This window comes from Lycium barbarum, chromosome 6 (genome assembly GCF_019175385.1).
Source record: "Lycium barbarum isolate Lr01 chromosome 6, ASM1917538v2, whole genome shotgun sequence".
Classification (NCBI taxonomy): domain Eukaryota; kingdom Viridiplantae; phylum Streptophyta; class Magnoliopsida; order Solanales; family Solanaceae; genus Lycium; species Lycium barbarum.
The window spans coordinates 116,182,395-116,195,110 of record NC_083342.1 but is presented as its reverse complement, the minus strand read 5'-3'; the positions used below and the strand labels follow the sequence as shown (position 1 = coordinate 116,195,110).

General features: G+C 34.7%; 1 protein-coding gene across 1 annotated transcript; it reads left to right on the top strand.

Moving 5' to 3' along the window:
- Positions 1 to 288: 288 nt before the first annotated feature.
- On the top strand, positions 289 to 3,131 carry LOC132644457 (uncharacterized). Its single transcript, XM_060361052.1, has 4 exons — positions 289 to 893; positions 1,177 to 1,694; positions 1,864 to 2,474; positions 2,691 to 3,131. The coding sequence occupies exons 1-4, from the start codon at positions 289 to 291 to the stop codon at positions 3,129 to 3,131; spliced, it is 2,175 nt and encodes a 724-aa protein (XP_060217035.1).
- The last annotated feature ends 9,585 nt before the right edge of the window (positions 3,132 to 12,716 follow it).

Genomic DNA, 12,716 nt, shown 5'->3' with positions numbered 1-12,716 from the left:
CTGAAGATTTAAAAAGATCCAACTACAGAAGAATCTCTTTGAGCTCGGTTTTCTACATTCGAATTCTTCAAAATCAAGTTGAAATACACTCAATAAGATAAGGACGAGTGTATATATGGAATTTTAGTGAAGATCAGATTTGTATTTCAGATTCTACAAAAGGTATGTTTCAAATTTTCAATGATTTGTGTGATTTTTTTTTTATTCAATTTTCTGTGATTGGAACAATGTTTTTTTTTTCAATGCAGTCACTGTTCTTCTAGTTTTGTTGAATTATCAAAACGAAACATGTCAAGCATAACAACAGTGATCAGACACTCCGGTTTTTGGAATGAACAGAATTGCTTTGTTGATTACAAACTAGACGCAGTTGTCTTCAAAGATTATTGTTCATACGGTGATTTGGTTGAAACTATAGCAATTCAGTTAGGTGTTGATATTAGCAGGAAAACGATATCAATAAAATATGCTGTTGAAGGAGAAAACATGCCAATTGAAATACGCAACAATATGGGAGTAAGGGTGTATGTTGAGCATAAGAGAGAAAACAGGGGATTTGAAGCATATCCGTTGTGCGTTAGCATAACTGATAATGATCTTGAGAATTTTATGTCCGGCGAATCTGCAGTTGGAGACGATATGTTTCAACTTGAATTTAATGATTATATGTATGCTATAAACGTAGTTGATTCAAATGATTTGGATGCGTCGGATTGTGCTAAGGCTGTTGTTTTATTTCAAAACAACGATGACTTGATAATTTCGAACAAGGAACATAAGGATGTTTTTGTTGATCAAATCTACAAAGATAAGGACACTCTGAAGAATGTTATGGCGAATTATGCAATTCGCAAAATATTCAATTTCAGGACAGAGAGGTCGAATGCCGTAAGGTATGTTAGTCACCTAAAAATATGAAATACATTGAAATATACTATGAAATATATATGAAATATAGTGAAATATACTAAGAAATGCATTGAAATACAGTGATGTAAACTGTTGTATTGCCATTACATTTCAGTTGGATTTAATTAAATACAGTGAAATACGAACTGTTTGAATGATTTAATTCCATTATCTAACCATTTCATTATATATAGACAATGTATTTAGGATGTTGTATGTGTTTGAAACTTCAATCTGATTGTTCTTTTCTTGTATTGGTTTATGTAGTTACACTCTGGTATGTTGTTCAACTGATTGTCGTTGGAAATTCAGAGCTTCAAGTATAGCGAACTCTGAAATGTTCAGAGTGAGATCTTTTCATGACGAACATACGTGTCCATTGAAGGACAAAGTGTATTCCCAAAGGCAAGCAACAAGTTGGTTGATTGGTGCGTCAGTTGTTAAGCCAAAAATAGCAAATCACAAGAGGAAATATACACCTGGTGATATAGTAGACGACGTAAAAAATGAGTATGGCGTTGATGTTTCTTATATGACGGTCTGGAGGGCTAGAGAAAAGGCAATGAATGAATTAAGAGGGGAACCAACAGAATCATACAATAAGTTACCGGGATATGTCTACATATTGGATAAAACATACCCTGGATCACATGTGAGAATGCACAAATCACAACAAAACGAGTTCTTGTATTTGTTTATAGCACTTAAAGCGTTCATAAAAGGCTTCGAGTGTTGTAGACCAATAGTTGTAGTAGATGGTTCCCACCTTAAAACTACATATAACGGTACTTTTGTATCAGCACGTTGGATGGTGCAGGTAGATGCCAAAATGTTTAAATACATTTTTTTCTGTTTTTGGTATATTTTGTTGTATTTCATTATATTTCTAATGTAGTTCCAATATGCTTTATGCAATATTTCACTGTAATAATACACAAAAACATGTATGTGCAGGTAATATTCTACCATTGGCGTATGGTGTGATAGATTCAGAGAACGATAAGTCTTGGACCTGGTTCTTTGAGCAGTTCAAACAAGCTTATGGGAATAGGTATAACATGTGTGTTGTATCAGACAGACATGAGAGCATCATTAAGGCGGTGAGTAGAGTGTATCCAACTGTGCCACATTTGGCGTGCATATGGCATTTATGGAAAAATGTGACCACGAAATACAAGTCGAATGGTGAAGTATTGAGTCCTGTATTCTATGCACTTGCAAAAGCATACACACAGGCTGAGTTTGATAAGCTGATGGAGAAGATTGAGAAGGTTGATTTTCGGGTAAAAGAGTACTTGGAGGATGCTGGAAGGGAAAAGTGGGCTCGACTGTATTCACCCGTTAACAGAGGATGGACAATGACATCAAATATAGCCGAATGTATTAATGGAAAATTGGTAGCAGCAAGAGAGTTGCCGGTTTTCGATTTTCTTGAAGAAATGAGGAAGATGTTTGGGAGATGGAATTGCACTAATAGGAGGAACGGTACATACACATTCACAACACTTGGGAAAGCATTCCAGCAATTATTATCAATAAACGAATGTAAATCTCTACGTATGACGGTATGTTACTGTTTATTTGGTTGAAGTCTGCCTACATATATTTCAATATATTTCAGCATATTTAGAAGGTACTTAAGTAATTCTGTTTGGATTGTATATTTCCATGTATTTCATATTAAGTAATTCTGTTTGGATTGTATATTTCCACGTATTTCATATTACTTATCGTTGTTAATATTCAATGTATTCTGGTCTGACACATTTCATCTTGATTAGGTTGAACCATCAACTGAATATGTGTATACCGTAAATGATGAGGCAAGGCGATTCATAATTGATCTTAAAAAGAAAACATGCAGTTCTCGGATGTTCCAAATGGACGAGATACCAAGTCCACATGCATGGGCTGTATTGAAGAGTAAAAGTCTTATGCCTGATGAATATTGTTCAGACCTATTCAAACCAAAGACAGTGATTAAGACGTATGATGTGCCTGTGGATCCTCTGCCTGACGAGAGTGAGTGGAATATTCCCAAACACATAAGCGATGAAGTTGTTTTGCCACCAAGATACAAGAGACCCCCGGGAAGGCCAAAGAAAAAGCGAGATAAACCATTAATGGAGACGATGATTGGTAAACGTAGGAATGCTTGTAGTACTTGTGGACGTCTTGGTCACAATAGACGTTCTTGTTCCAATGAGCCACGTAAGAAGTAGATGTTTAGATTGTAATTGTTTTTTTTTAAAAAAAAAATACCTTATCCCCAAAAATATTAAATAAAGAAAATTTTGGTTCATCGTTGTATTCTGTAATTTTTGTCCTTTATTTTCATAATAATATTGCATACAATTCGGTGTTAACGGACATTAAAATGAAAAATAAGTGAAATGTTTAAGAAATATTAAGTTGCATTAGGACTGGAATAACCAGAAGCAGGTGCTGGAATACAACACTGATTTTTTGTATTTCACTATATTTCGGTGTATTTCCTTTTGCATTTTCACTATATTTTTTTTACATTTTACTATATTTCTGTGTATTTCTCTGTATTTCAGTGTTCAAAATGTAAGAGTATTCCAGTTGTAAAAGTATTCCAGTTCACCTGGAATAATTTGTCGAATTGAAGAGTGGGTATATAACATTGGAATATATTGAAAATACACCAGAGGCTGTTTTCATTAAACGATAAATAAAAATATGGGAGACTTAAACAAAAAATAGTCGTGAAAGAAATTAGTTAAGTCATTGATGAAAAAACACTGCCATTTGTCAATTCTTTACAAAACAACACAACAAAATGTAGAAAAATGGTCAGCAAAACTGTACTGTGAAAAACGATTGAACATTAAAACCTAGTGGACTAATTAACAACTACTGTGTCGACCGCGTTGTAATCTATGGCAGGCCTAACTGGTCTTGGCGGCAGTTCATTGTCACTGAAGGCATTCAAATCAGCCTTTTGCCATCCGTATTCCCATAGTAATGCCTCGTATCTATTACGTAGTGTTTCTGCATCAATTTCAGATGGAACGCCTCGTCCAGAACAAAAGTATTCAGCAAATGCGGCAACATACACACCACAATCCCTGAAAAAATAAAAAATAAAAATGATTATTGGTTGAGAATTTTGAAAAAAAAAAAATGGAACTCTGATGTTGAAAGACATACATGCTGCCAGAGGCTTGTTGTGGCAGGTCGTTCACATACATGACATGAAAGTCATCAGTCTGTTGTTTGCCCTTGTATGATGGGTGGTTAATCCAATCGATGCTTTTTTTTTTTCTCATAAAATCCAGACAAATGTAGATGATGTGGCAATAGGGTAGCTATCTTGTGTATTTCTCTTCTAACAACAGCATCATGACCAGCAGCTCGGTATGAGTTGTAGATGTACAGACGCCTGCACGTAAAAGAATATTACATCAGCTCGGTTAACAGGTTGGTAAATTAAATTTCATACGGACCTTGTAGGATAGAAATACGAGGAACATACAGGGAGATATGCAGATTTAATGATTTTTTTTTTTAAAAAGAGTAGAAATACCTGTCAGTGAATGGCACTATAATCAAGATCCAGTGATTTTCCTCTTTGATGTTGACAGGGATGAGAACACAATCAACTGTATGCCATGGCACATTAGCCAGCATCCTATGCCCGTTAATGTACTCGCATATTTCGTTCTCCGAACTGGCAACACTACTGTTCCCCTCCGGATTAGCATATGCACGATGAATTTCATCAATTTTGGAGAAGAACATACAGTCAACAGTTGTGAATTTGAATCTGTTATCCTTGTCGTACTTGCCTTTCTTCCGCAAGTAGTAAAAAATGACATCAATATGCTGTAAAAAAAATGAAATTAGTCTAATGGATACTGGTTAAAAAAATGAAATAAGCTTCTGCAGAAAAATATGCAGTCAAGATGCAGGAAATATAGAGAAATACACAGAAGGAATATCGAGAAATATGGGAAATATAGAGAAATATAGAGAAATATGGGAAAAGAGGGAATGCGAAATATAGCACCTCATCATTCCAAGACTGTCCATTCATCGATAAGAGATAGAACCAGTTTTTGTCGTCAACATGTAACACACCAAAATTGAAGCCAAAATTGATGTCATCAGGATCCAAAGCTTGCTTATTATTTTTGTAACGGCTTTCCTTACCCTTTCTAAATAACAACAATCAGTTATTTTCATTTTGAACAGTTTACTCTGCTGAAAGAATGAATATATAAATTAAAAAGGTAAATACGTTCAAACTTACTTTTTATCATGCCTTAGAAGTAGATCCTGTTCAAGCCAATTCAGGTATTGTTGAATAAGCGAAGTATTTCGCGGGCCATTAATTGGATCTTCAACAAATGGATGCTTCTTTTCAAATATGGAAGGTGTGGGGTCTTGAACAGAAGCTTCTGCAGAGCCGTAATTGGTCATGTAAGGTGAACTGAAGTATTTACTGGGTTTGACTATCCTAGTTGGAATAACATCTGGTTGAGCAATTACAACTTCCGCATTAATCACTGGCTGTTGTATTCCTTTATCAGCAGACATTACTGGCATAACAAATCCTTTGTGACCAGTTTGATGAAACACAGATAATCCTGACGAACCTATTTGGCTTGGTAACATTTCGTCAGGGATCAACCATTGTGACTTAGTAATGTTCTCATCGAACCTGTGTGGAGTCTCTAAAATTTAATGATCAGTGATGTCCCCGGGTTGTATTCCCGCACCTGCTTCTGGTACACGAGTTTCTAGAGGCAACTCAATGAGCATCTCTGCGACCATTCCCTAAAAAAAAGGAGATTTAATAAATGTTAAGTATAGCAGTATCTTGAAAAGATCTATAAGATTGAATGTAAAATTTACCTCTGTTGAATTGAAAGATCCTTCGTCCGCCCGATTAATCTCTTCAGATGAAGCTTTACGTGTATCTGCTCTTAAATTTCCGGCGGTTACTACAATTTCCGGAACTTCCTCATGTAACTTTGGTCCAACACCCTTTTGAATAAGAAAAAATCAAAATTTAAAACAAAATCATAACATAAAAATATAAGGTTGGAGAATTAGTAAATACACAGAAATAGGGCCAGGATTAGATTGATTCTGTGGGGGTGGAAATACATAGAAATACAAAAAAAAAAAAAAAAATTTGTAAAATAGACAAATGTACCAGTGAAATACAAACGAAACGCCATAAAATACGAAAGTTTGTAAAATAGAAAATACCGAGGAAAACATAACTTTAAAATTTAATACTGGAACATGGCAACCATATACTTTTTTGTGCATACAATGCACAACAACATAACTTTAAAAGATGGATTTCACGTCACAAACTCATTTTACCTTAATTGACTCATCATCATGTTTCGGAGGAGATGTTTGAATGGTAGAATCATGTCGTAAGTTTTCTTCAGGCGTTAACTGTAGCCCAGCATCAATTTGATGCTCCGGCGCCTCACTATCGGCAGCCTTCACATAAAAAAATGAATTAATATAAATTGTATTTCGTAATAAGAGTCTAAAAATGTTAGTTCAATTTCTATTTCACACGTTTACCTTGTCCGCAGAATTGTTCACCTTGATTGCTTCAAATAGCTTCTTGAAGTTGTCATCCATGAAAGTTCGAAGCTTGGACAACTCACTTGTGAACTCACCAACGACCTAATATTTAAACAAAAATAGTATTTCAATTTGTTTAGAAACAGTAAATTAAATACACCAAAATATTTTTTGTTTCGTAACTAAAAAACACTTACTGATTCCTTGAAAACTTGAAAATCTTTCCTTAGCAATTGCATTTCCTCTTTCATGGAACTAGTAGGGACATCACGTAGGACTGTGGTGTTTTGGGGTCTATTCATTTGTTCATTCAACTTTGGTGAAGCAGACTTCTGTAAAATAGGTTTTTGAGCAACCTTTTGATCCTTGTGATTCTTCTTCACAGTTGTCTGTGGTTCGGTGTGGATTTGTTGTTTCTTAGATGTGGAAGCTGTTGTATGAAGTTGTCTGCGTCTCTTTGAAGGTGGAGAATCTGTCTGATTCGTCCGTTGTTGCTGTTTGCCCTTAGAAAGGTGGGGGGGGGGAGTAGTACTGAAATCATCAAAGTCATCCACTGGCATATCTGTGACTTGGGTACCTTCATTGGCATCAACTAAGACATTTTTGTCTACTGTATCTCGACAGACAACAACATCGGGCAATTGGAGGCTCTCCAACTCACTGCTAGTGGGGATTGTATTTGCAAATGTATAGCTCTGAAGAAGAAAGAAATAAATATTTAATTAGTGTGTTATAAAACTATTCACACTTACATTTTGAACACTGAAAAACATAGAAATACACAGAAATATAGTGAAATTTAAAAAGTATGGTGAAAATTCAAAAGGAAATACACCGAAATATAGTGAAATACAAAAAAACAGGAAAAAAAACCAGCAGAAAAGCAATAATACGACAGTAGAACAGTGGAGTACAAACTAAAATCAGTATTTAATCAGTATTTAATTAGTGTGAAATAAATATTTAATTAGTGTGTTATAAAACTATTCACACTTACATTTTGAACACTGAAAAACATGGAAATACAAAGAAATATAGTGAAATTTAAAAAGTATGGTGAAAATGCAAAAGGAAATACACCGAAATATAGTGAAATACAAAAAACCAGGAAAAAAAACCAGCAGAAAAGCAATAAATACGACAGTAGAACAGTGGAGTACAAACTAAAATCAGTAAGGCATAATTGCAAAATAAAATGCTATGAAAAAACATAAAAATAAGTTAGAGTGTTCGAATATTACCGACTGTTTGTCGTCTCTAAAAATGCCTTCCATCAAAATATTATATTTGGGCTGACTGTCGATGGACCTCCAATTCAACATTCTTGGAATGGAATTTCCGGATTTAATAGCGAGATACGATGGAACTCTTGAACAACACTCATAAAGCCAAACTTGCATAGCCAGTGGCATCCCATGGATCCTATAATACTGTGTTGTGGCAGAATACTTCTTGCTGATGCTTCTAATCAACTCGTTAAAAGCTTCTTTGCCCCATGGATAATCTACATACCTTCCATCCTCAACCACTTCAAAATGAACCCTTGGTATATTCGTTTTCCTAGGCTCACCGCAAAAGATGTATGTATTTATAAAAAACAAAATTGCAAACTTAACAGCGTCCTCATCATTATCTCCCCAACACTTATTCTTAAAGCAATCAATGAACTCCAATCTTTTTACTTTACTCCTAGTTCCACCAAAATAATCATCCATAATCCTATTCGATTTTTCCTCATCGTATGTAAATTCACCTTCATCGGCTACACAATTTAGCCCGCTCATAAGGGCAAATTCTCTCATGGTAAATCTCAATACGGTACTGTTGAATGTCAACGTCTTCGTCCGAAAACTCTTTCACCGTCTCCGGTCGAAGAGGGACAAGTTGTTGACACCTAATTTTGGCTCGACGTGCTTAAAATTAACGTTTTGGGGGACCCTAATTCGTTAAAGAGCACGAAATACATTTTTCACACATTTTTTACATTTTTTGATGATTGTCCTTATTTTGGGAATTTTATTAATTTATTGTCATTTTTTCAAGAGTCATTATTGTGCACAGGTATAGCGTAATATTACCATTTTCGTGAAATTAATAATTGTTTCTTAACTTTATAGCAATATATTTTTTTATCCTATACATTACTATTTATATTTTATACTTACATTATTATTTATATGTGTATTAATCAACTATATTTTAGTACAGCTCGACAGTGCAGAGAAAATCGGAGTAATTAATTTTTAAACGCAGAGTAAAATTTGGTCAGGTCAAGATCTCATCACTTCTTTTTTTTTTAAAAAAAGAAAAAGAGAGTTAATTGAGATGATGGGTTGGGGACAAAGGGGTATGGCTTCATTATTTTTGGGCATAAAAAGGGATGTTTGTTTATATTATAAGAAAAGGGGGGGTTAATTTAATGATGGGATCAAATGCATATTGGCACAACACACACTTACACTTCTCAGATTTTTTCTTTCTTTCTTTCCCCTCATTATTCTCCATACCTAAAACATATCAGATTTTTCTCTCTCTCTCTAAAAAAACCTAAACATTTTCCCCCCCATTTCTCTCCTAGTCGCCGCCGACCATCACCCTCACTGCCGCCGACCACCACTCCGGCGAACACCACCTTCAGCGTGCACACCAACCTACCTAACCACAGCGCCAGCCACGACTCCTAACCAAACGACACCAAAACAGTCCCCACTTCATCTTCTTCGCTACTCCGTCGAGGAGCTTCAAGCTCCGGTGAACCGGAGCAGCCAGCGAGCAACCACACCTCCTTCTTCGTCTCCCAATCACACCAAATAGCCACGAAACCAGCCATGCGACCACCAACGCTTCCCTTCCCCCTCTTCTCCCCACTGTTATCCCATCACGAAAACACTAAAAAAAAAATCCGGTCACCATGAGCTCGTTACCATCGAAGCAACGCGGTTTGAACGGAAAAGAAACTCTGGCGTACTACGCCGGAAAATAAATGGTTGACAATCTACGGTATGCCCATGAATTCGTTTTGCTCTAATCAACAACCCCTTTTAGTTGAAAAATGAACAAAGGACTATATAGGCTCTTTAATTTATCTGCTTCCGCATACTACTAAATTTGATATTTGCAAATAGTACTTTCATGTCCCTTTATATTACAAGGTGGAAATGACACAATAAGATTGCTGCTTTTTAAGAGTTCTGAACCTTAGTGTTTTATTGATGTTGATTGATCTGAAAAAATGGGCTGCGCTTGCTGTATATATATTTACCAATATGTCCTTGTTTGGCCATAACACTTGGGAAGATTGGGATTGCTTGTTTCTTGTTGCTTTTATTCAGCAAAGCCCGTGGAAGTTGGGATTTGTTGGCTCTCTCCAGTGTATAAGAAATCAGAATGACCTTATTAAGCACTGAGTGTGGTTACTATTTCAAATTGTTATTTAAGTATGCCTTTTGTTTACCACTTTATGCCTTGGATTTTCATGGTGCTTAATATTGTTTCTAGTTAATTAATTAAAGTCTTTGTATGACTAGAGTTAGTGTTAAGTTCGGTTCAACAGTATGCGTTAAATTGGCCGATGAAGAAATTTTCGTCGATTTCCAAGGCTTAAGTTTATTCATTATTTCTTTAATTCATCCGATAGTTATTTATTTTCTTACTAACATTTTTATTAAGTCTCACGCAGGTATCCGGAGTTACTTTTTGAAGATGGCACTCAAAAGAAGTTCAAATAGCTTCTTAAATTCTTTGTTTATATTTTCTTTTACATTCTTAAATTATGCAAGCATAAAATATAGTGAAACTTTACTTTTTAGGGTGTAGGTTGGTTGTATTTATTTATGATCTGCTTAGGTGATTTAAATTTTATGTATTTTAGACAAATTAATTTTAGGCAGTTATTATTTTTGTAGCTAATATTCTTATAGTTATCATGTTTCGCTAGAGTTTTAATTCAATAGCTTAGCACACTTAAGTGAATAAATAGGGTGATTTGCCTCAATATTTAGGCTTTAGAATGTACTCTCATAATTAATTGATTAAGCGTACATACTTAACTAGTTAAATTAGTTAACTCACTTCGAGTGCAAAATAATTTCATGTCCATTTTCTTTTTATACCTTTGTCACATACCCAAGTTTCTAAGTTGCACATAACCTTTTTTTTAAAAAGTAATTATTATATCACATATGTAAAAAATACATATTGCACGATTATTTATGTGAATAGTCATATTAGTTATTCTTTAGTCTAAATTCTACTAATTTTTGTAAGTAATAATCAAGCCTTTTTACACATCCCTCGAATAGTTAAATTGGTCCAGCCGGGAACCACATTTGTGGATTCTGAAGGATGCCTAACACCTTCCCTTCGGAATAATTTGAACCCTTACCTAGAATCTCACTTATTTTCGTAGACCATGTTAAGCTGCATATATTAATAATTTATAGGTACCCTAGTATACCTTAAATGCTAGGTGGCGACTCTGTACATAATTAATTATTTCAGAGCTCCATAAGTTGTGCTTTGTTTAGCCTTGGTAAAAATAAGGTGCAACAGGTACCATTTATATCAATTGTAAAGCAATCAGAAGTGCTCTCCTTGAGCTCTCTTACCATGAAGCACCTAAAAATTTGTGCTTGAACCTCCAGGTGCTACATTCCGAGGAATTTCCCAAATATTGTCTTGGAAAAGATCTCTAACTGTGCAATAGTTAGCTTACTCTTGATATCTTTGAACACCTCGATATTAGTGTACCGTTGCATCGATGGAGCCTCTTCAGGATGACTCCTAAAATAGAATTTAGGATCCTAAAATAAAAATGCAACACTAAGTTAAGGCTGAAACAATTGTATAAAACATAGACACACACAAGAAATATACTGAATTGCATATCCAAGAAAAATATACACACAAAAAAAAAATTGCATAACACAACTAACACATCTTTTAAAATCAAGAAGTACAGAATAGTAAACATATGTACTTGTGAAAATACATAGAAATATAATGAAATACAATTAATCACGAAAAACAACTTCCACAGTTATGTTGTATATGATGTAAATTACAGTTGATGCACATATAGATTTTATTAAATACACGAAAATATACTGAATTGCATATCCAATTATGTCGAAATATACAGAAATATAGTGAAATACAAAACAACAAAATCGAAAAAATTCATCAATACCTGTTCATCCTCTTCCAGATCTACATCTTTAACAACATTTTTACCCTTAACGTCTGAAGAAGGCTTGGTTACTTTTCTCTTATTTTGTTGAGCAACTTTAGAACCTTTTTTTACTGGTACATCATCTTTTGGGTTGCTCCGTTTTGGAACTTCAGTTGGAGGAAGTTGACGCATCCTTGATGGGGCATGAATCTTCTTGCTTCTTCTCTCAGCAGCAATTTTAGCAAATTCTCCTGCAATTGGAAGTTGTTGTTGTGAAAATCCCAAAGAGAAACTAGGACCATCATAAGCATGAGGACTACCTCGAGTATTCCTACTTGGAGTATCTCTTTCCGCCATTAAAATGGATAATTAGATCTTGTTTTAAAGACTCTAACAATGGCTGAAAACAGGAAAAAAAAAAAAAAAAAAAAAAGGAATGAAAAAGAAACAAAGAAAACGATGAAATATAAGAATAAATATAGAGAAATACAACAAAGAAAGTAAAAAAATTCTAATAAATTATTAAAATTCGTTACCTACACTGTGTGGGTAACGATTAAGGAAGATGGAATCGTGATAATAATGATGATAGATAATGGGCGTATAATACGGTTGAAGATATTGAAGATGGGAGAGAAATTAATTTGAAAAGAGAAGAGATTGGGAGTTATTGGGGAACATGGGCCGTAACTTTAGGGAAATACAGAGACACTTGTAGATCAGTTACAACCGGTAATTTTGAAATTAATTTAAGCTATTACCAATAAATAAAATAAAAAGTAGCTATTATTAATAAATAAGTCTTAGAGATAGTTATGTCCAGTACATTTTCCATTTTTTTATGCGTAACCTCACGAGCAAGCCCAACCCGATCTCATCAAGCCAGCAAGCCTTCTGGAGCAGGGCTGAGAAAGTTCAGTTTTAAATGGGCTGAAATTTCTTAGCGTAATCCTACATGATTAGTGGGTTAGGTTGAGCTAACTTCATGACCAAGCCCATCTTGATGGTTGTTAATAAGATAGGAATATATTCGGATTCCTATAGAATTACTTTTCTTTCA